Source organism: Canis lupus, chromosome 5 (assembly GCF_003254725.2).
Source record: "Canis lupus dingo isolate Sandy chromosome 5, ASM325472v2, whole genome shotgun sequence".
Lineage (NCBI taxonomy): Eukaryota > Metazoa > Chordata > Mammalia > Carnivora > Canidae > Canis > Canis lupus.
In genome coordinates, this window is record NC_064247.1 from 55044414 (window position 1) to 55064393 (window position 19980).

General features: G+C 40.8%; 1 protein-coding gene across 6 annotated transcripts in view; it reads right to left on the reverse strand.

The window, feature by feature from the left end:
• Window positions 1-19980, reverse strand: part of TCEANC2 (transcription elongation factor A N-terminal and central domain containing 2) — a 36448-nt gene that overhangs the window by 1534 nt on the left and 14934 nt on the right. For all 6 annotated transcript variants that reach the window (XM_025427708.3, XM_025427707.3, XM_025427704.3 and 3 more), the window contains exon 4: window positions 6819-7012. In XM_025427708.3, the coding sequence (XP_025283493.1) occupies window positions 6819-7012 (194 nt within the window). The remainder of the gene's footprint in view (window positions 1-6818; window positions 7013-19980) is intronic.

Below are 19980 nucleotides of genomic sequence, written 5' to 3' on the forward strand. Positions count from 1 at the left end.
AGGAAATAGGTTCAAAGGTAAAGAAAGGTTCAAGGTCTTACAACTAAGAGGCACAGCCGGGACTCTGACCTGATGCCCCTGACCCCCAAGTTCATGTTCCTCTCCTTTCAGCATACTAACTGGTCACCCTGACATTCGGGGTGACCAATTGAGTCTGAAGAGACCTCTGCAGGGCCAGCTGAGCAGAGCAGGCCTAGGGGATGGGACCTGCAACAGTTCCGGGGTTGTCCAGCTTGGGCCCAAGCCCTCCTCTAGTCACTGACCTTGTCAAAGCAGCACAGGTCTGGATCTTTGTCCATAGTCTGGATCCAGGCTAGACTGGGATGCTGGTCAGGCACCCCCTCACTACTCTCCTTTCCAGGCCATCTCACACTACTTGCCTTGCCAGTTCTGACCACAGCCCAGCCTGAGCAAGCTAAGGTGCTTTCACACGTGGCCGTGCTGCTGCCTAGGTACATGCTCTCTCAGCAAGGTCCACTTATCCCAGCAAACATATTCCCATTTGCATGGCAAACAGGCACCAAGGAGGGCACGTGACGTGATGAACACTGGGTGTTACGTGCAACCGATGAATTACTGAACTCTACCTCTGAAAATTAATGATGTGTTGTATGTTGGCTAAATGAATTTAAATTTTAAAAAATTCTCAAAAAAGAAAAAAGGTTAGATAAAAACCAAAAAGCAAAAAAAGCAAATTCTAGTGCAAAGGACTAAAAATTCTTCCTTAGGTGGCCACAATGTCCTAAGCTTCCCTTAGACAGTTTTAAAATATATAATAATGACCCATTTTCTGGGTTTGTCTTCCCTAATGGTGAGTTCCTTGAAAACTGTAAACAAAATTTTCTTTCTCACTTCCTTTTTCCCCCTCCCCTCCTTACCTTGCCACTCATTCAAATACTTATTCAGCACTTACTACATGCCAGGTTCTGCGCATGGGCTGAGGAAAACGCAGTGAACAAGGCCGACAGTCCTCGACTCCAGGGAGAGCACAGCCCAGTCGGAGAAGGAAGAGGACGGGACTCTAAGTGTACTGAGTACTAGGAAAGGGGACCAGAAGAAGTGCTGGGGTGCAGAGCTAGCACACAGGGCCCCACCCTGGGATGGTAGCACCTGGCTCTGGGAGCCAAGACCCATCTGGTCAGGGGAAGGGCATTTGCTTTGTGAGAAATTCACTGAGCCACACATCTATCTCCCACGCAATTTCCTATATATGCACTTTACTTTTATTTAAAAGAAAAGCCTAGGAAAAAATGTACCAAAAATTAAAAGGAACACCTGGTGTTTGATAAAATGTCCTCACCTAAGAGAGAGACCAACAGACCAAAACAAATGGAAAAAAAGAAACTTGAAAGAAATCAGGACCAGGTAGAATGTAGAAGAGGACTGAGAGAAAGAGAGAAACAGGGAGAGTGACTACCTGGGCCTAGACATCTGCCTACGTGTAGCAGACAAGATGTTGAGAGGAGTCTGTGATCCTGAGGACTATCTCCAAGGCTTGTGCTGGAGTGAGTGGATTTGGCACCATGGTTCTTCAGAATCCAGATTCCTCGAGCTTTTCTTGGCCTTCTGGCTGGGCACTGAAGTACGGCCCCACCCCACCCCCAAGGCAGCCCTGGTATCAGACCACTCTAGGAGGCGGAAGGGTGGTAGGCTATTGGCCCCCCGCCCAGCCATGCTGCCAGAGAGGCTCCTCGTCCCAGGATGAGGATGACCAGTCACTGTTCAGATTTACTTAATTTAACAGACAAGAGAAAGTCTTAACTTTTCTTTTTTTGAGGGCAGTGGTTGTCGGGAGAGAAGAGTATTGTGCATCTGTAAAAATATGTCATGGCCATTCCATCAATAAATTGCAGTCTATACTAAAAAAGAACCAAAGTTCCCTGTGCCCTGGAGTTCACAAAACTGGGTATCAAGCATACTTCGTTCAGCAGTTACTGAGTTGCTACTCTTGAGTCTGGCCTGACCTGGGTATTGGAGACCCTGAGCAGAAAAGACTGATCCCTGCCCTCCAGGAACTCACAGTAGATAAAGGAGACAGCACATATACAGATACCTGTGGGGCAGGGGGGAGGCTGCTGTACCAGCGATGTGATGGCAAAAGGAAGCAAGTATCTAATAATTCTCAGGCATGCCTCTTATAAAATGAAGGCCAATCACGATAAGGAAAAACACTGGTGGTATTAAAATGTAAATCGTAAGGGCAAATAATTCATCACAGAGCCAAGAGTGCAAGTTCACTGCACAAAGTGAAGAGGTCTATCTTCTAACTGCCTTTGGCTATTTCAAACCCACCCAAGTTGTTGAGCCCTTTCCAGTGGGTCCTAACCTTGTGATTCGGGTAGGTTCCTTTTGGGTGAAAGGACCAGAGTTTCACTAAGACCTTGAGAAAAAGAGGTTTTGCTGTGAGACACATCTACATGAGTGGGAATGGGAACAGGAAGGAGGTACAGCTGTATGAATGGGAATGGGGACAAGAAACCTAGGAATTTATTTAGGGACCATATCCTTTTCCTCGTGTGTTTCAAGATCTGCCTGGTCTCTTTCTCACATGTTTTTGCTCCTCTCTATTTGCCTTACTACCAGTTCTAACTACCTTATTCTCTCCCCCTGTGCCACATCTCTAGCCAGCTTCTGCTCCCTCACAACTCCTCCAACACCCCTTCTGCTTCAACACTCCCACTGTTGTTTCCTTGCTATTTCCTAGTTCACACTTCACCGAGACAGAGAATCTATCTGCTTTCCTTCGTACCTGTAAGTTAACTGTGTGGTATTCAGTTGCCCAATCATGGAGGAACTGGCTACAGCTGGGGAAGATATAAAATATGACCACCCAGAGCTGTCTTTCACCAAGGATTCCGGACCCAGTGGGAAATGGTGCCACAATCAATTAGTGATGTCTGTGCCATGTTTGTAAGCTCTGTAACAGCAAGATAAGGTCTTCTTCATATGTTTAGCTCAAGTGCAGAGCTTCCCACATTGGGCTGTGACTATTTATTCGCCTATCTCCCTCGGAACACTGTGAGCCCCTCTAGGGCTGTTACCATCTTGGATTCATTTCTGAATTTTGGATGCCTAGTGTAGGTATGGGCACATAGCAAGTGCTCAGTAAGTTATTTGTTAAGCGAGTATCCTTCTTCCCTATATATACCTCCCTCCTTTCCTGCTCTTTGATAACATCATATACATAAGATATGAAATATAATGTTTCTGTTTTAATACATTTCTTCTGGCTTGGAAAACCCTACCTGTTACAAAGGCCAATTCAATTGTCATCTCTTCTGTGAAACCTTCCCAGATGCCCTCATGGATTTCCCTGTTCTGTCCTTTGTGCGTCTAAACCACTTGCTAGTACCACGATTTCAGACATATTTTCATCCTGCCTTATATTTAGTCAGTCATTCACAGGCTCTCAGCCAGGAGACAGTAAGCTTTCTTAAGCACAGGGAATGCGACTCATTTATGTTTATATTCTCCCCGGCACCAGTAGTAGTAGTACTAAACATTTGTTGAATTGAATATCCACTGGAAGCAAACTTTGTATGAGTTTTCCAATAGCATGATTGGATTTGTACACATCTGCCCACATTCCTTTTTGACCACTTGAATACATTTATGAGAGAGCTGGTCAAAGCCAGAGGTGCAGTCTGAGGCCATTAACCAAAGAGAAAACTAACAGTCCCATATGGGGACGGACCCCTGACCTGGATCTCATTAGCACCATCTGACAACCAACTGGGCCAACCAGCCAGTGTTTCATAAACTCTTAATGATACAGGCTCGCTTTGAGAATCAGGTTCATTTTTTTTTAATGACATAATAGGAAACTGATCACAGGCCGTGAGGTAGGAAGGAGAGTGGATAATGAGGAAGGGGAAGTAAGAGAATGACACCACAGGGGACGTTCATATGAGGGAAGATCTAAAAGACAGGGAAGAACAAAGAAGACCCGGAAGGGAGAGAAAGTAAAGGGGAATATGGAGCATAGGTCTCGAAAGTGGAGTTTTTATTCATCTATCCCATTATTCCAAGAACAAGGAAACAATCCATACATCTGGAAAGCAAGACCTGTATAGAGTAATAAAGAGACGCACCTTTTGGCTGTGTGTGTAGATTCTTCATCTGTGGCTTTCACTACTAAAGGATATGACCAAAACAAATAGCATGGAAATATTTTTCCCACACAAATATAATGCGTGAATTTGCAAAAACACACACTAGAATTAAATTGTAAAGGCTTTTTAGTCATTGGGCTGGTAACTTACCCAATGGTTTACTACTGCCTGATAAAGTACATTTCTGGAGATCTGATGTCTGATTTGAATGCACTCAATATTGGTTACTGTCACATCCAGATACTGGATGAGGTGGTTCGTTGATTTACCCTAACATGGCAATGTTTCAGATGATGATGGGTGCTAGGAGTTAACCTTATATAACAGTGTTTATATTTATATTCTCTGACATACCAAACTGATAAAAGAACTATCAAATGCTGTTTATGCAAGGAAAACAGATTGATTTCTTTTTTTGGTGAAGGAAGATGGTTAGATGCACATTTTTAATTTTAAAAATTTATTCTTTGGGAGCAAAACCATTCAACTATGCTTAATCTGATATTTTTTCCAATTACATTGGAAAGCACTAACGAATGTATCACTTTTTTAACTTTGCTTTGTAACACTTGAGTGCTTACCACTTGATGTGCCATTTAAAGGATAATTAATGGATAAACTAAAAGGATAATTATTATGGAGTTTAATATAGCAGGCAAACTGCTCATTAATCCTTACAAGCATAGCTTCGTTATTATCATTTACTTAAAAAGATACCACAGGGAACTGGTATTTACCACCACATTAACTACGTATTATATACCCACACTCTATGCTTCTGCAATAATTTTGGCTTATTTTAAAAATAAACTTTATGTAAAATATTAAATAGCAAATCTTGTTGGCTAATCGATACTCTGGAAAATTAGACTTAAAATCTTCATGTTTTTTTTCTTTCTTCCAAGGGTTTAGTGGTCATATTAAAGCCTCCTTTAGGAAAAGATAAGCAAACTTATAGCATATTAATTCACAGAACTATCAAGTAGACATAAAAATTATAAATATGAAAAATAAATATATATAGAAAAGGATATACAATATGACCCTGATATTGATCAAGATTAAAAATAGAACACAAATAAATAATAAATAAATAAATAAAATAAAAATAGAACACAGATGTAAATAATTGTCAGTTTTCTGTAGTTTTCTAAATAATCAATAAAAGCATTTTATGGAACATTTGGCATGTGATTGGCTCTTAATAAATATGGTATAATCATTAACTTGCCCAATATTCATTTAAAGAGCTATAATAATTTAACAAACAGGAAATGCACCAAAATGTTAACAAGATTATATCTGGTGGTAGATTCAATGGTGATTTTACTTTTCCTTTCTATATTTTCTCATTTTGTATCATAAATTTGTACTAAAAAACCCAAAACTCCATTTTTAAAAAGTAAATAACATCCTACAAGTCCATATACCTTTCTTTTGTAGATGCCTAATTGAGAGAGAACAGTTAAAATATTTTTTCAGAGAATGCAGTGACAGATCTAGCATTTAAACCTAGACTTTTGGGCAGCCCGGGTGGCTCAGCAGTTTAGCACTGCCTTCAGTCCAGGGCCTGGTCCTGGAGACCAGGGGTAGAGTCCCACATCAGGCTCCTTGCATGGAGCCTGCTTCTCCCTCTGCCTGTGTCTCTGCCTCTCTCTCTCTGTGTCTCTCATGAATAAATAAATAAAATCTTAAAAAAAAAAACCAACCTAGACTTTTGAAATCGTTTCTTTTGTTAATAATATTAAATTATTCTTTAAGGATACTTTAATAGGGATACCTGAAAAAAGAGGAAAAATATGGATGTTATATCTGATTTTTCTAGAATATTAACTGATCTATAAGACTTGTTTATGATAATTGATATCATTGTTAATGAGCAAACCTTCTTCTAGCATGTGTACCTCACACCACTAACATCTGAACTGTTAGCTATGAAGAGGATAGAGATTATCTAGCCAGTTGATTGTATATGCCTTGGAACTAAAGGTATGAGTATTGACAAAAAATGAGTAGAGTCTTTTCAATAGACACCTATTTATTTTGCCACTGATATTCCATAGCATAGTCCATGCCAGAATTTTTGTTTTGGTGGAAGGGGAAGAAGCAGGAAGGAACCAACTCTCATTAAGTGACTTCTAATCACCACATACTATACTATTTCTTTGTATAAATGCTTCATTTAATCTTTCCAATAATTATAGGTGATAAGAATTATAATACTCATTTTACAGATTTAAAAAAAGGTCAAATCTCAGAAATGTTAAGGGATTTGACTAAAATGACACATCCAATACATACTAGAGCCAGGGTTTTATTTATTTATTTATTTAAAGATTTTATTTATTCATTCATGAGAGACACAGAGGGAGAGAGAGGCAGAGACACAGGCAGAGGGACAAGCAGGCTCCATGCAGGGAGTCCGCGGCGGGACTCGATTCCGGGACTCCAGGATCACACCCTGGGCTGAAGGCAGGCGCTAAACCGCTGAGCCACCCAGGGATCCCCTAGAGCCAGAGTTTTAATCAAGGTCTTGCTCCAAAGCCTGCAATCTCTCAACACTACTATCTCCCAGAATGCTTACAAATCCAGAAACCTTCAAGAAAACCCTGTTAGAATAAAGTTATAGTACCAAGACTAGGAAAGATTTATGAAAAATGTGAGGCTCATTTAACTAAGAGAATGACATTCCAACCAAGACATTACCTCTAACTCCAAGGCCTCTGAGAGTAACTTCTGGGCATTTTTCCTGAACGTCTCAGTTTTGGGGTCACTTCGCACTTCAATAGAAGGTCTATCTAAATGTTTTTCAATGAAAGTTCTCCACTCAGTGTATACTTCCCTGGCAAGACAAGCCACTTCTGGATCTGAGTGCTGACGCATCTTGTTCACAGTGTGACCTGGAAAAAGAAAGGAGAAACCAAAGGAAAGGTGGTTCTGTTTTCTTCTGAAAAGCACAGGACCATATGGACTGATGTGTGGCATGGAGAAAGTCATTCACACACCTACAGATATAAAGGCTCTTGTGCAAATGAAGACCCATTTCTCAAAGGCTGAGATAACCAGATAATCATGGCAGAAGAATCACTGGACTAGCCAATGCAATAAGTCATAAAATAGAAGCAAGATCAATAGATACTTAAAATGGAACAATTAAAGTACCAACTTCTTAATTCAAAAATTGCACTAAAAGAAAATGAATTAAGCATTTATCTTGTCTTTTCAGTACATATTATATTTCAGAACAACCAAATAGCCCTAGTTATGGAGAGAATGTTCTTTATTCAGCTAATAAGTGTGAAAAGATTGACAGAATTTTTAAACATTTTGTAGCCCATGATGAAATAGTTCATTCAGGTGACAAGTATCAGTGGATGAACTCATTCAATGAAAGGTTGATTGGGAAATTTATAATGGAGAGATGAGCTGTCCACCTGAACCACTACTCAATCTTGGCACCCCTAAGAATGGGACTGTCAGAGAGAGGTAGCACTTCACAGCCCTACCTATGAATAGTCTTGTACCCTCCTCCCAAAGAAAAGAGGAACCAGAATCCAACTGGTCATTCCAGCTTATAGAAAATATGAGACAGAGGAATGAGTTAAATCATAGTATGAGGAAAAAGACATATCCAGAATGTGGTCATTCTATAGAACCACTGATCTGATTTCTTCTATAGTCAATGGCATTTTAAAAAAATTTTATTTTATAATTAAGTTTTTTATTTGAGTGTAGTTGACACACAATGTTACATCAATTTCAGGTGCATAACATAGTGATTTGACAAGTTTTTACATTATGCTATGCTCACAAATGTGGCTGCCATCTGTCACCATACAACACTATGACAATCCCATTGACTATATTCCTTCTACTGTGTCTTTTATTTCTGTGACTTATTCCTTCAATATCAGAAGCCTGTATCTCACTCTTCCCTTGGCCCATTTGCCCATCCCCCACTCCCTTCCCCTTTGGCAGCCAGCAGTTTATACTCGTGTGTTTACAGGTCTGATTCTATTTTTTGTTTGTTTATTCATTGGTAGATGGCTTTTTCTTGCTTTTTTTTTTCTTTTTTTTTTTTTAAGGGAGTAAGGTTATGGACTGCTATAGATGAATTCTTTTGAGTTCAAAGTACCAAATGCAATGTATGATGCCAATGCTGACTTCAACAAATCAACCATCAAGAGATTTTGAGATGCACAAGGAATATGGATATACACTAGATATTAAATTATACCAAGAAATTACTGTTTAAGAATGATAATGGCATTGTTGTTATTTAAGAAAATATCTGCATTTTTAGACATGCATACTGAAGAGGTAGAGCTGAAATAAGATGTCTGGGACTCTGCTTTAAAATATTTAAGAAACAGCAGAAAAACACAAAAAAGGAAAAGGTGAAATAAGTGGGATCAAATCTTAATAGTTACTGAATCTGGCTGAAGGGCATATGGGAGTGTGTTCTATTATTTTCTTTATTTTTATGTGTCTGAAATTTGCATAATAAAAATGAAAGAGGAAAAGGATAAAAATATCAATATGCAAAAGTACTTTGACAAAAATAATTACATAGAAAAGCCAAGGAAATCAACTAAACAGAATTAAAAAATAAGTAGAGAAATATTAGATATATTTTTTAAAAACTCAATAGCATTCTTATGCCTGCAATAACCAGTCTGCATACAACTGGGGAAAATCCTGCTTACATGAGTAAAACCATAAACCACGTAACAATACATTCACGTGTATGTTAATGTTAATTAACATCCAGGTGTGTTGCCTCCAGTTGACTCCCATAGCCCTGACTGGCCTCTCTGGCTAAGTTTGGGACCCCTTAATGGCATCTCCCACACTGCAGCCACAGTGGCCTTTTTAAAACTTAATTATTTCCTGTTTTAGGGCTATTTTTTCTAGAACATAAATCTGACCATTTCACTCATCCACGTAAATCTTTCAGTGCTGCATCCAAATTCATATCTTGTCACACAAGTCCCTTCATAATCTGTCCCCTCCTCCTACCCATCTTGCAATGAACATTCTGTCTGCCTAGAATACCCTTGCTTTCCTCTTTATCTGGCTAGTTTCCATGCTGCCTTTCAGACTCCGTTTAGGAGTCCCTTACTCCAGCAAGTCATCCTTAATACCCCCGTCTTGGTCAGTGCCTCTCCTCTGTGCTTTCTCAGCACCTTGTGCTTCTGTTCCTCACAATAATTGTAATAATTAGTTGTAATTATCCGATCAGCTACTTCTCTTGCCCACCAAAGAGAGCTTGAGGGCAAGAGCTACAACATGTTCATCTTTGTCCAGCAGAGAACACAGTGGCAGGAGGTAGAGGTTGGGAGTGGGTGTGCAGTAAATGTTGGTGGAATGAATGAGAGACTCATGTGAAGAATAACGTCTTTTTACTAAAATATATGAGGAAATGTGAATGAAAGGGGAAATTGTGCCATATTATAAGATAGAAAAATTAGTACAAAGAGACATAAGTAAGACACAGTCCCTCGAAGTTAACCTATATTCACCCTGTGCACCTTTTGTGCACAGAAATGTGTACAAAAACACCCTTACATTACTGTTTGTGATAGTGAAAAGCGAGAAACAATTGGAAGTTCATCATTAAGAGTCAAATTTGTTAAATAAATTATAATCCACTCAAACAACGAATACTTTGCAACCATAAAAGTCTGAAATCACTCTACATGTAGTAACATGGAAAGATGATTACTTTTTTCAGGTTCTCAGGAGAGCACACACAGTATGAGCCAATATTTACTTTTAAAATTATATTTGTGTATACATATAAGCACATATACTTGTTTATACGCAGAGAAAAGTCTAAAGAATTTCTAATGAAATTATTAATGGAGGTCTCCTCCAAGTAGTAGGACTGCACGCATCTGTGCCATTTAGCTCACAGTCTCCCGGACTGGCTCAACCTGTAAGCAATCCTAACAGCACAGGTGGTGCTGTAACGGAGGTACATTCAAAGTTCTTGGGAATACAGATCCTTCTCTTCATGTGTTCCCCTTCTTCTCTTCTCTCTCCAAGAAAGGCACTGTTGATCTAGCTCTATCTGTGAGAAACGAAGATGCAGAGGCCTCTCAGAGTCCTTCTGCTTGTCAAATTCAATGGATCTTCTCCATCCTGACATTAACTTGTTCCTTCTGGGCCTTTGAAGCTGCTTTCTGTCTTCTAAAATACTCTTTTCCACCACTTTTTGAGACCCCACCTGTGACTGTTCCTTCTCTTTCTTCTGCTGACTACATACATCTTCCCTAACCTTTAATTACCTGTGAACCTGAGCTGGGGCATTGTCCTTGGCCTCCTCTCTTCTTTCTCCACCTGCCCTCCCTGAGTAATCTTACCCACTTCTGTAGTCCAACTACCATCTGTAGTACCACATATGTAGCTCTAGCCCAAAGGCTCTCACTGAGCACAAGAGCCAAACGTCCAGTCCCCTACCAGACAGCTCAACCTGCTTCTTTTGTAAGTAACTCTAACTCAACACTTTTTTTTTAATTCAATTAATTAACATATAGTGGATTATTAGTTTTAGAAGTAGAGTTCAGTGATTCCTCAGTTGTATATAACACACAGTGCTCATTATATCCCACGCCTTCCTTAATGCCCATCACCCAGTGGCTCCATCTCCCACCTGAAGCAACCCTCAGTTTGTTTCCTATGATTAAGGAACTCAACACTTCTAAGATAGAGGATGGAACTCATTATTACCCTCATCAGTCCCTCCTTCTGTACTTCCTATCACACAATGGCACCGCCATTCACTCATCATATCAGGCTCCTTAACATTTTTTCTATCTTTTCCTTCTTACCTCCTCTTCCTCTTCACGGCTACCCTAATTCAGGTCCTTACCATCTCTCTGCAGGTCTACTGCAGAGACATACTAACCAGTCTTTGTCACCAGTCTGGCCTTCTCCACCTCATCCTCATTACAGAAGTCAAAACAACCTTTTAAAAACACGATCTGGGGGATCCCTGGGTGGCTCAGTGGTTTAGCACCTGCCTTTGGCCCAGAGCGTGATCCTGGAGTCCCGGGATCAAGTCCCACATCAGGCTCCCTGCATGGAGCCTGCTTCTCCCTCTGCCTATGTCTCTGCTTCTCTCTCTCTGTATCTCTCATGAATAAATAAATAAAATATTTTAAAAATAAATAAATAAATAAAAATAAAAACACGATCTGAGGGGTGCCTGGGTGGCTTAGTCGGTTAAGCATCTGACTCTTGGTTTGGGCACAGGTCATGATCCTAGCTTCCTGAAATCCAGCTGGCATGAGGCTCCACATTCATTAGGGAGTCTGCCTGAAGATTCTCTCTCTCTCTCTCCCTCTCCCCCAACTCTCTCTCTAATATAAATAAATAAATCTCTAAAAACACAGCTTGATCTCATTACCCCCTTACCAAAAGCCCTTGGATGGCTCTTTCCACCGCCCTCGAATTAATTCCTAAGTATCACATTCAAGCTTTCAATGACCTGGAAGCTCTTTGGCCTCACCTCTTACCTTGCCATCCTTTCTCCTCCCTCCAGTCACCCCCAGCTCTTCTACCCCTTTGCCTTCATGTACTAAGTTCTAGTCTTGGAAAGCAACTTGCAGGTCATTGTTTCAAGCCAGGCTGTCTGGCCACCTTACATTTCTGAGCCTTAGCTCACACTGTTCCCTCTGTCTAGAATGTTTAATACTCACCTTCCCTTCTAAACTGTAAACATCTTGAGGGCAGAGCCCCCCATCATACTCCAAGTTATAGTCTCAGCTCCTGGCATATAGTGCCTGGCACAGAACAATCAATAAATGTTTGCTGAATGGGATCAAACAGTTAAATAAAAGCCATTTAAACATTTGGTTTTCTTTTTTTTTTTTTTCATTTGGTTTTCAAATTGCTTTTGTACTAACATTTAAATATGGATGCAGTTGATTGGGAAAATCACACAACTGCAAACAAAATAATGGAACCATAGTATAAAGAAGTGAATCCGAAAGTGCTGGGGAAATAAAAAGTTTCTAATTCTCTCCCATTATTAAGAATTCTTGCTTTCTACTCCAGATTGTATATGAATTATCCCATTTAATTTTTATAACTAAACAATGAATTAAATACTACTGTTATAACTCCCTTTACAAATGAGAAAATGAAGCTAGGCAAAGTAACCAAGGATTCACAGCTACTAAGTGTACAGGCCAGGATCTGAACACATACAGTCTGGCTCCAGAGCCTGCACACTTAACCCCTAATGCCCTGTACCTCTCTGTTATTAGAGACTGGCATGCGGGGCGTGTTCAATAAAGCTCTGTGGGGTAATGCTGTTAAACTTCTTGATATTCCCAAATCAGAAGAGCATAGGTCTTGAGAGGTGGCCAAAGAGCAGAAGGCTTCAACTCTCAGGCCAGGGCAATGGGGTCACTGCTTCTGGCCTATAGGAGGCAGTACACCTCACAGATGCCCCACAGGACCCCTACCCAGACTGGTCAGGAGGTGCTGCCAACACCAGCAAATCCCTCCAGAAAGGGCAGTACTGTAACAGAGCCCATGATGATGCAAGATTTGTCAGCAAGAGGGTGACAGTCTGGAGCAGGAAAAGAGAAGAGAAAAGGTCTAGGAAATCCTCTTCTAGAGAAAAAACAAAACAAGATGAAATAATAAATTTGAGATCATAGAGGGAATTTCATGGTAAAATAATGACAGCTACCATGCTAAAATGCTTTACTTAACTTTAACTTGTTTAAGCCTCAAAACAGGCAGGTGCTGTTATGATTCCCCATTTTATAGGTAAAGAACCCAAGGAATTAGAAATAAAATGACTTGCAGGACACTGCAAGTAAGAAGTAGGACCAGGTTTCAAACATAGGCAGTGTGGCTCCAGAGCTCATGCTTTAACCCTATGCTCATACCTCTGGTTGATCATATGGTCGGTCCTATCTCTTCTTGATTGAGATGAAAAAAATATGAGGCTCTGTGACCCTTCCCCAAGGTCATAAGTTGGTCAGTAGCTACATCAAGGGAGTTAATCATCTGCAAAATCATTATTTGGTCCATGAAGTTTTTATGTTTTAAAGCAAGCAGTGCCACTGGCTGGTCTTATGATCTAAGTCAAGTCCCTTAGGTTTAAGGGTAGGGGGTTTCTGCATCCTGGCACACTGTTAAGACAATTTCCCTGCAGGAAGCAGTCTTTCACTCATTTGACAAACATTATGAAATACAAAGTATGTACCAGGCCTTGTGCTAGACACTGGGATGGAATATTGAGCAAGATAATCCTGTACTCAGGAGCTCCAATAGGTCTAAGCATAGGAGAAGACACCTAAACAAAACAAAATACACAGAAGTGTTACAGGTAGGTTCAGGATCCTAAGACAGTATTGAAGGGGAACATCAGGGAGGGTCAAAAGGACAGAGGAGTCAATTCAGCTGGCAAAAGGGCTAGGGAACACCATGAAAAGAGGAAATGCCTGTCCTGAGTCTTGACAACGATCCAAGAAGACAGGACTCACACAAGAAGCACAGTGAAGGAGAAGACGGAACCTGAACTAGCAGGACGTAATTTAAGGGCTATGGTAAGCAAAAACTGATCCCCAGGGATATCCATGTCCCAATCCTCAGAACCTGTCAATACACTACCTTACATGGAAAATGGGACTTGGACAAGATTAAGGTTAAGGACCCTGAGATGGGAAGATTAGCCTGAATTATCTAAGTGGGCCCAATCTAATCACACAAGTCTTTAAAAGTAGAAGAGACAGAAGGCGTGTGTCGGAGAGATAAGATGTAAGAATTCAACCCACCATTGCCAGCTCTGCAAATGAAGCAAGGGAGCCATAAGCCACAGGATTCAGGTGCTTCTAGAAACTGGAAAAGGCAAGGAAACAGATTCTTCCCTACAGTATCCAGGAAGGGATGCAGCCTTACCAACACCTTGATTTTAGCCCAATGGACCTGTCTTCTGACCTATGAAACTGTAAGATAATAAATTTGTGTTTCAAGGTTTTAAAAACCACTAATTTAGTGGCAATTTGTCAGTACATTATTCAACATAAAATGAACACAGGAATCTAAAAGTAGTTCAAGATTGCTGAAGCAATGACAATGTATGGGACAACTTGAAAAGAAAAGGCCATTTGAAAGGTCCTTGCCACTCACTAACTTTTACCACAACCTTGAGCAAGTTAAATCACAAACCTATTTCATTCAACCACTCACTAACTCATTTATTCATTCACCAAACATTTTCAGCTTCACATAGAAGACCAGGTTTCATCCAGGTCTTGAAGAGCAAGCAAGAGTTTACCATGGACAAAGGCACGTTAGGTTTCAAGAGGTGACATGACATGGTGCAAGTATATTATAGCTTTTTCACTTACTTGGTTTTCTGACGGACGGCAAATTACTTCAAACTCACTAAGCCTCAGTTTCTCCTTGTAAAATGGAGACAATCATAACATTTCCCTCACACAACTGTTGTCTAATCAAATGAAATCATAGATGGGAAAGTATTTTGTGAGTACAGGGGTTTTTGCTGTTGTTAACCAACCATAAATGAAACCAAGACATCTCTGAAATCAGATCAACAGGACGGATATAACACTTCCCCCAGAATATTCATATGCACGGCACTGCAAACGGAGAGCATGCTCACTAGGTTAAGAGGGCAAGGCCTGACTCCACCGCCTTACCAGACACTTACCTATACCCCTTGCCCACTTATTTCCTCTATAATAAAGATATCCAGTTACAGAGCCCCTTTATTCAGTACCAGGTCTGAAGGCTTTGGCCTAGCTAGCCCTTGACTTCCCAGACCATGTGAGAACAGTGAGGCCACGCATTTCTCTTGCCTCTTAAAACACTCTTCTCCTGGGCCTGCATGTCTTTGTACTGCCCTGACCCTCTCCCTCTTTAATTACACTTATCTCTTCACCGGCTCCTCTTCTTCCTCCCACTTCCCTACCACAGACATCCTCTCAGGTTCAATTCTCCAGCCTTTTGTTTTCCTTTTACTCAGAGAATTCATCCACTTAGGTGATTGTAAGCATATGCTTCTGGGCTGATGACTTCCAAATATATACTGTTAGTCTTAAATCTCTCATCTGCACTTCTGTCCCTTAGCGCCTACTGCCTGCTGGATATTTCCACCTAAAGAGTTTATGTCAGACCAAAATCCTAGGGATATTGACTAAAATGCGAATACCAGGAGAAAACTCCCATCTGGGGTACATAAGAAAAGGCACTAAATTCTGACTTAAAAAGGTGAGTTTGCGCAGATGGCAGAACCCAGAGAAATGCTCTGATAAAATAAAGGGACATATGGCTGGGGTCCAGGGCACAATGGCAGTCTGTCTGCTAACCAGGAAACAGCTCTGTCTCAAGAGACCTGGGCTCTCATTACATTTCTGGTGCTAACCTCACTAAGTGGCCCTAGATAAGTCACTTCATCTCTCTGAACCTGAGTTTCCTTGTTTATAAACTGAAGTAGCTAAACGGATTTAAAAGTGTTATGACACTGACTTTACAGAATTCAGAAAGAGATAACAAAAATGATAAGCTCTCAAGTGTAACTGGACAAATGATACAAACAATTCACACAAAAAAGACAAAGTACCGATAAACACAAAAACCAATTCATTTTATGCAACAAATGAAAACGAGATGCTATTTTTACCTAATAAATTAGTAAGATTTTAGGAAAGTTGCAGGACTACAAATCAGAACATTTCTAAAAGTCTAAGTTCCAAAAATTAATGAGAACAGGAGATGCATATCCAAGAGTCACCTGAATTAAGTCACCTCAGTTAAACTGGACAACTCTCTGGTTAAAAACTCTAAAGCAGCTGATTTATGGAACAGTAGGGGAAGGGGACAAGGATGAAGAAACAGAGAAAGGCAAGAAACAGGATATATAAAACTAGAAAGAACCATGGAGAAAATCTTTGTCCTTGTCATTTTCACTGATTTGAAGAATATATCCTTTAAAAAAAAATTTTTTTTTATTTATTCATGAGAGAGAGAGAGAGAGAGAGAGGGAGAGAGAGGCAGAGACACAGGCAGAGGGAAAGAGGGAAGCAGGCTCCATGCAGGAAGCCCGACATGGGACTCGATCCCAGGTCTCCAGGATCACCCCTGGGCTGAAGGCAGGCGCTAAACTGTTGAGCCACCCAGGGATCCCTAATTTGATGAATATATCCTGAGCGGCTACAAGCCATGCTAATGCCTGAAATGTACTGGTGAATAAAGAGCAATGTCCTGTAGGCATAGAGTTGCTAGTTGGCAAATAAAAAACAAAGAAGTACATGCATAATTATAAACTCAGATAAGGGATATGAAAGAAATAAACATATAAAAAAGAAGTAACATGTAAAAAATAGACACAGAATCGGGAACAAATTCAGTGTCATTTATGTCAACAAAAGTAAGCAATCAATGGTCTCAAGTTCATCGTTCGGGGAACATGAGAAATGAGATGAGACTATTGGATTTGGATAGAAAGAAATCACTGTGTCCTGTGAGGGAAGAATAGAGGGGTGGGAGAAGCCAGGACAGAAAGGTTTAAAGGAGTGGGAGGGGCAGAAAAGGCGGTTGTATCAATCATTTTTAAAGGAAAGTGGCTAGAAAAGAGAACCAGGTGCCCGGAAGAGGCAACAGACAATTAAAGGGTCTGAAGGCAGACAGAATGAGCCGGAGGAGAGGGCAACACAGCGGAAAGGCACGTTGGCGTCTTTGTTCCCTCTCACCTCCACAGTCAGGCTTTGCTGAGGCGGGTCCATTCTCCCAGACAAGGTAACTCTGTGAGCCTGTCACTCAGCAGGTTAGCATCTCTCCTGTTCCAAAACTCAGCACTTTCTTCCATCCCACATTCTCTTTCTGATACTGCTGCGTCTCTTTTCTTTCAACACAAAACTTTTTGAAAGAGCTGTCTACTGTCACAGTGTCATTTCCTTACCTCCTCCTCCCTCTTCAAGCTTCTGCTCCTAATTGTGCTTTTGAAACAGTCCTTACCAAAATTGTTGATAACCTTACTTTGCAAAACCTAACATGCAATCTCCAGATATCACTTATTTGGCCCTTTGACAACAATGGACATACTGACCTCTGCACCACCCCCTCCCAGCCGCCCCTCCCCCCCCCAGTACCCTGCTCCTCCCACTGCATGACAGCATTCCCTCCTGTTTCCTTTCTGTTTTTCTGGTCACACCTTCTCAGTTTCCTTCTACAAGTCTCTTAAGTATTGGTGTGCTTCAGGACTTTGGGCTTTGCTCTTAGCTATTCTCTCTGTGCAAGCTTACCTATTTCTATTGCCTCAATTTCTAACTATATGCTGATGATGACTCTCAAATATATATATTTAGGGTCTCTCCTTAGCTTCAGCCTTGTACATCCAATGTCTTGGACATTTCCTCTTGGATGTCCACAGTATGTCAAATACAGTAGGTCTAAAATCGAACTTATTTCCCCCACCTCTATGGTAGTAAGTGGTACTGCCATCCACCAATTTGTCCATATTAGGAATCTGGGCCTCAACCTTCATTTATTTATCTTCATTCCCAACATCCAATCAATGTCTATGTCCTTTGGATTCTATTTCATTTATATCTCTTGATTCCAAGCACACTGCTCCATCCCTATAATGGCTATCCCATCTAGACCACTCTCATTTCTCACCTTTTTTTTAAACACATATATATATATATTTTTAAAGATATTATTTATTTATTCATGAGAGACCCACAGAGAGAGAGGCAGAGACATAGGCAGAGGGAGAAACAGGCTCCATGCAGGGAGCCCGATACGGGACCCGATCCTGGGACTCCATGATCACACCCCTGAGCCAAAGGCAGACGCTCAACCACTGAGTCACCCAGGTGTCCCTCACCTAGATGTTTTAATTGCTTCTTAACTAGGCTTCCTGTCTCTATGTTTGCTTTTCTCCAACACTTTTCCCACATGGTAGACAGATTTTTCTAAAACACAAATCTGAATATGTCACTCCTCCATTCAAAACCCTTCTATAACAACCACTTACTATCCTTAAGCTCTCTGGCTTTCTGGTGGACTAAAGCTAGCCTTGAACCGCAATAAACTAGATTCTGGATAAAAGTCACCTCATTCCCTCCTCCAAAAACGTAAGCAGAAGCTAAAGGAGTAGGGTTATCCTGAGGGGTGATGTTAACAGAAATGCTGCTCAAAAACTTAACTTTGAGCCAGTGGTGAACTGGGAGAGCTAATCATGGGACTCTGATACTGAGCTGGGATCCTTGTAATGTATGCTAAAGTACTCAAAGTCAGAAGTGGCCCTTGACTACTGGCAGAAACTAAAAAATAAATAAATAAATAAATAAAATAAAATAAAATAAAATCCCCTCTAGAGGGAAGCTCCAACCTAATCCCATGGGATTCCCATGGATTAAAAGAAAAAAAGTGAGCCCCCAATTAAAAATCAACAAGCACATGGAAAGGCAAGCACTGGGCACCTGGATGGCTCATTGGTTGCGTGTCTGTCTTTAGCTCAGGTTGCAATCCTGGGGTCCTTGGATCAAGTCCTGCATCGGGCTCCCTAGGGGGAGCCTGCTTCTCCCTCTGCCTCTCTCTGTGTCTCTCATGAATAAATAAAATATTTAAAAAATGGAAAAGCAAGCACCATGAGAGTCAGAAGAAACAAAGCCACAAGTACTAGAATAGTTAGATGAAGAATACAGAAGAACCATACATTAATGTCTAAAGAAATAATAGGCGAGGGGCACCTGGGTGGTTCAATGGGTTAAGTGTCTGACTTCAGCCCAGGTCATGACCTCAAGGTCCTGGGATCAAGCCCCCCACTGGGTTCCAAACTCAGCAGACAGTCTGCTTGAGGACCCCTTTCTCCCTCTCCCTCTGCGCCCTCCTGCTTGCACATACAGGCTTTCTCTCTCTCTCTCTCTCTCTCTCCCTAGTAAATAAGTAAATCTTTTAAAAAAATAAAGCAATAAAAGGCATAATGACACAGATGTACAAATAATATTGAAAAGAGACAGATTTTGGGGGAAAATCTTGTAAAAATGTAAAATGGCTTTGAAACAAAGAACTCCATGAATGAGTTAAATAGCAGATTAGAGTAAGCTGAAGAGAGAATTAATGACTTTGAAGACATATCTGAAGAAATTTCCTGGAATTCTGTGAGATAAGGAAATAGGATGATGACTGACAAGCTAAGCTGTTTGGAAAATGAAAGGTCTAACATACTTCTAACTGTAGAATCCTAAAAGGAAGGAACACCGAGAATGAAAAAGAGGCACTTCTGATGAGATGATGGCTGTAAAATTTCTACAAATGATCATAAATACGCAGATCCAAGAAGTAAAATAGTTAAGAAATATATGCTGTGGTAGTTGGTCTACTAATAGCCTCCAATGATCCTTACCTCTTGGTATTCATAACTTGTATTCAGTTGGCCCCCAGATTTTACCTGGGTTGGTCCATGTGACCGATAGAATACAACAGATATGTCATCTCTTCTATGAGCATGTCACTTCCAGGATTAGGCTATGAAAGACACTGTGGCATCCATCTTGGCTTTTCTCTCTTGGATCACTTGCCATGTCATGAGCGGCCATAAGGAGAGGCCCAGGTGATGAGGAACTGAGGCCTCCTACCAGTAGTCCTGGGAGTGAGCCATTTTGAGATGCTCAAGCCCTGTTGAAACTTTCAGATGACTGCAGCCCCAGCCAACAGCTTGACTGTAACCTCTTAAGAGATCCTGAGCTAGAATCACCCAAATAAGCAGCTTCCAGATTCCTGACCCTCAGAAAAACTATGTGAGATAACAAGTATTTAAGCTGCTAAATTTGGGGGTAATTTTTACCCAAAGATAGATAACTAATACACACAC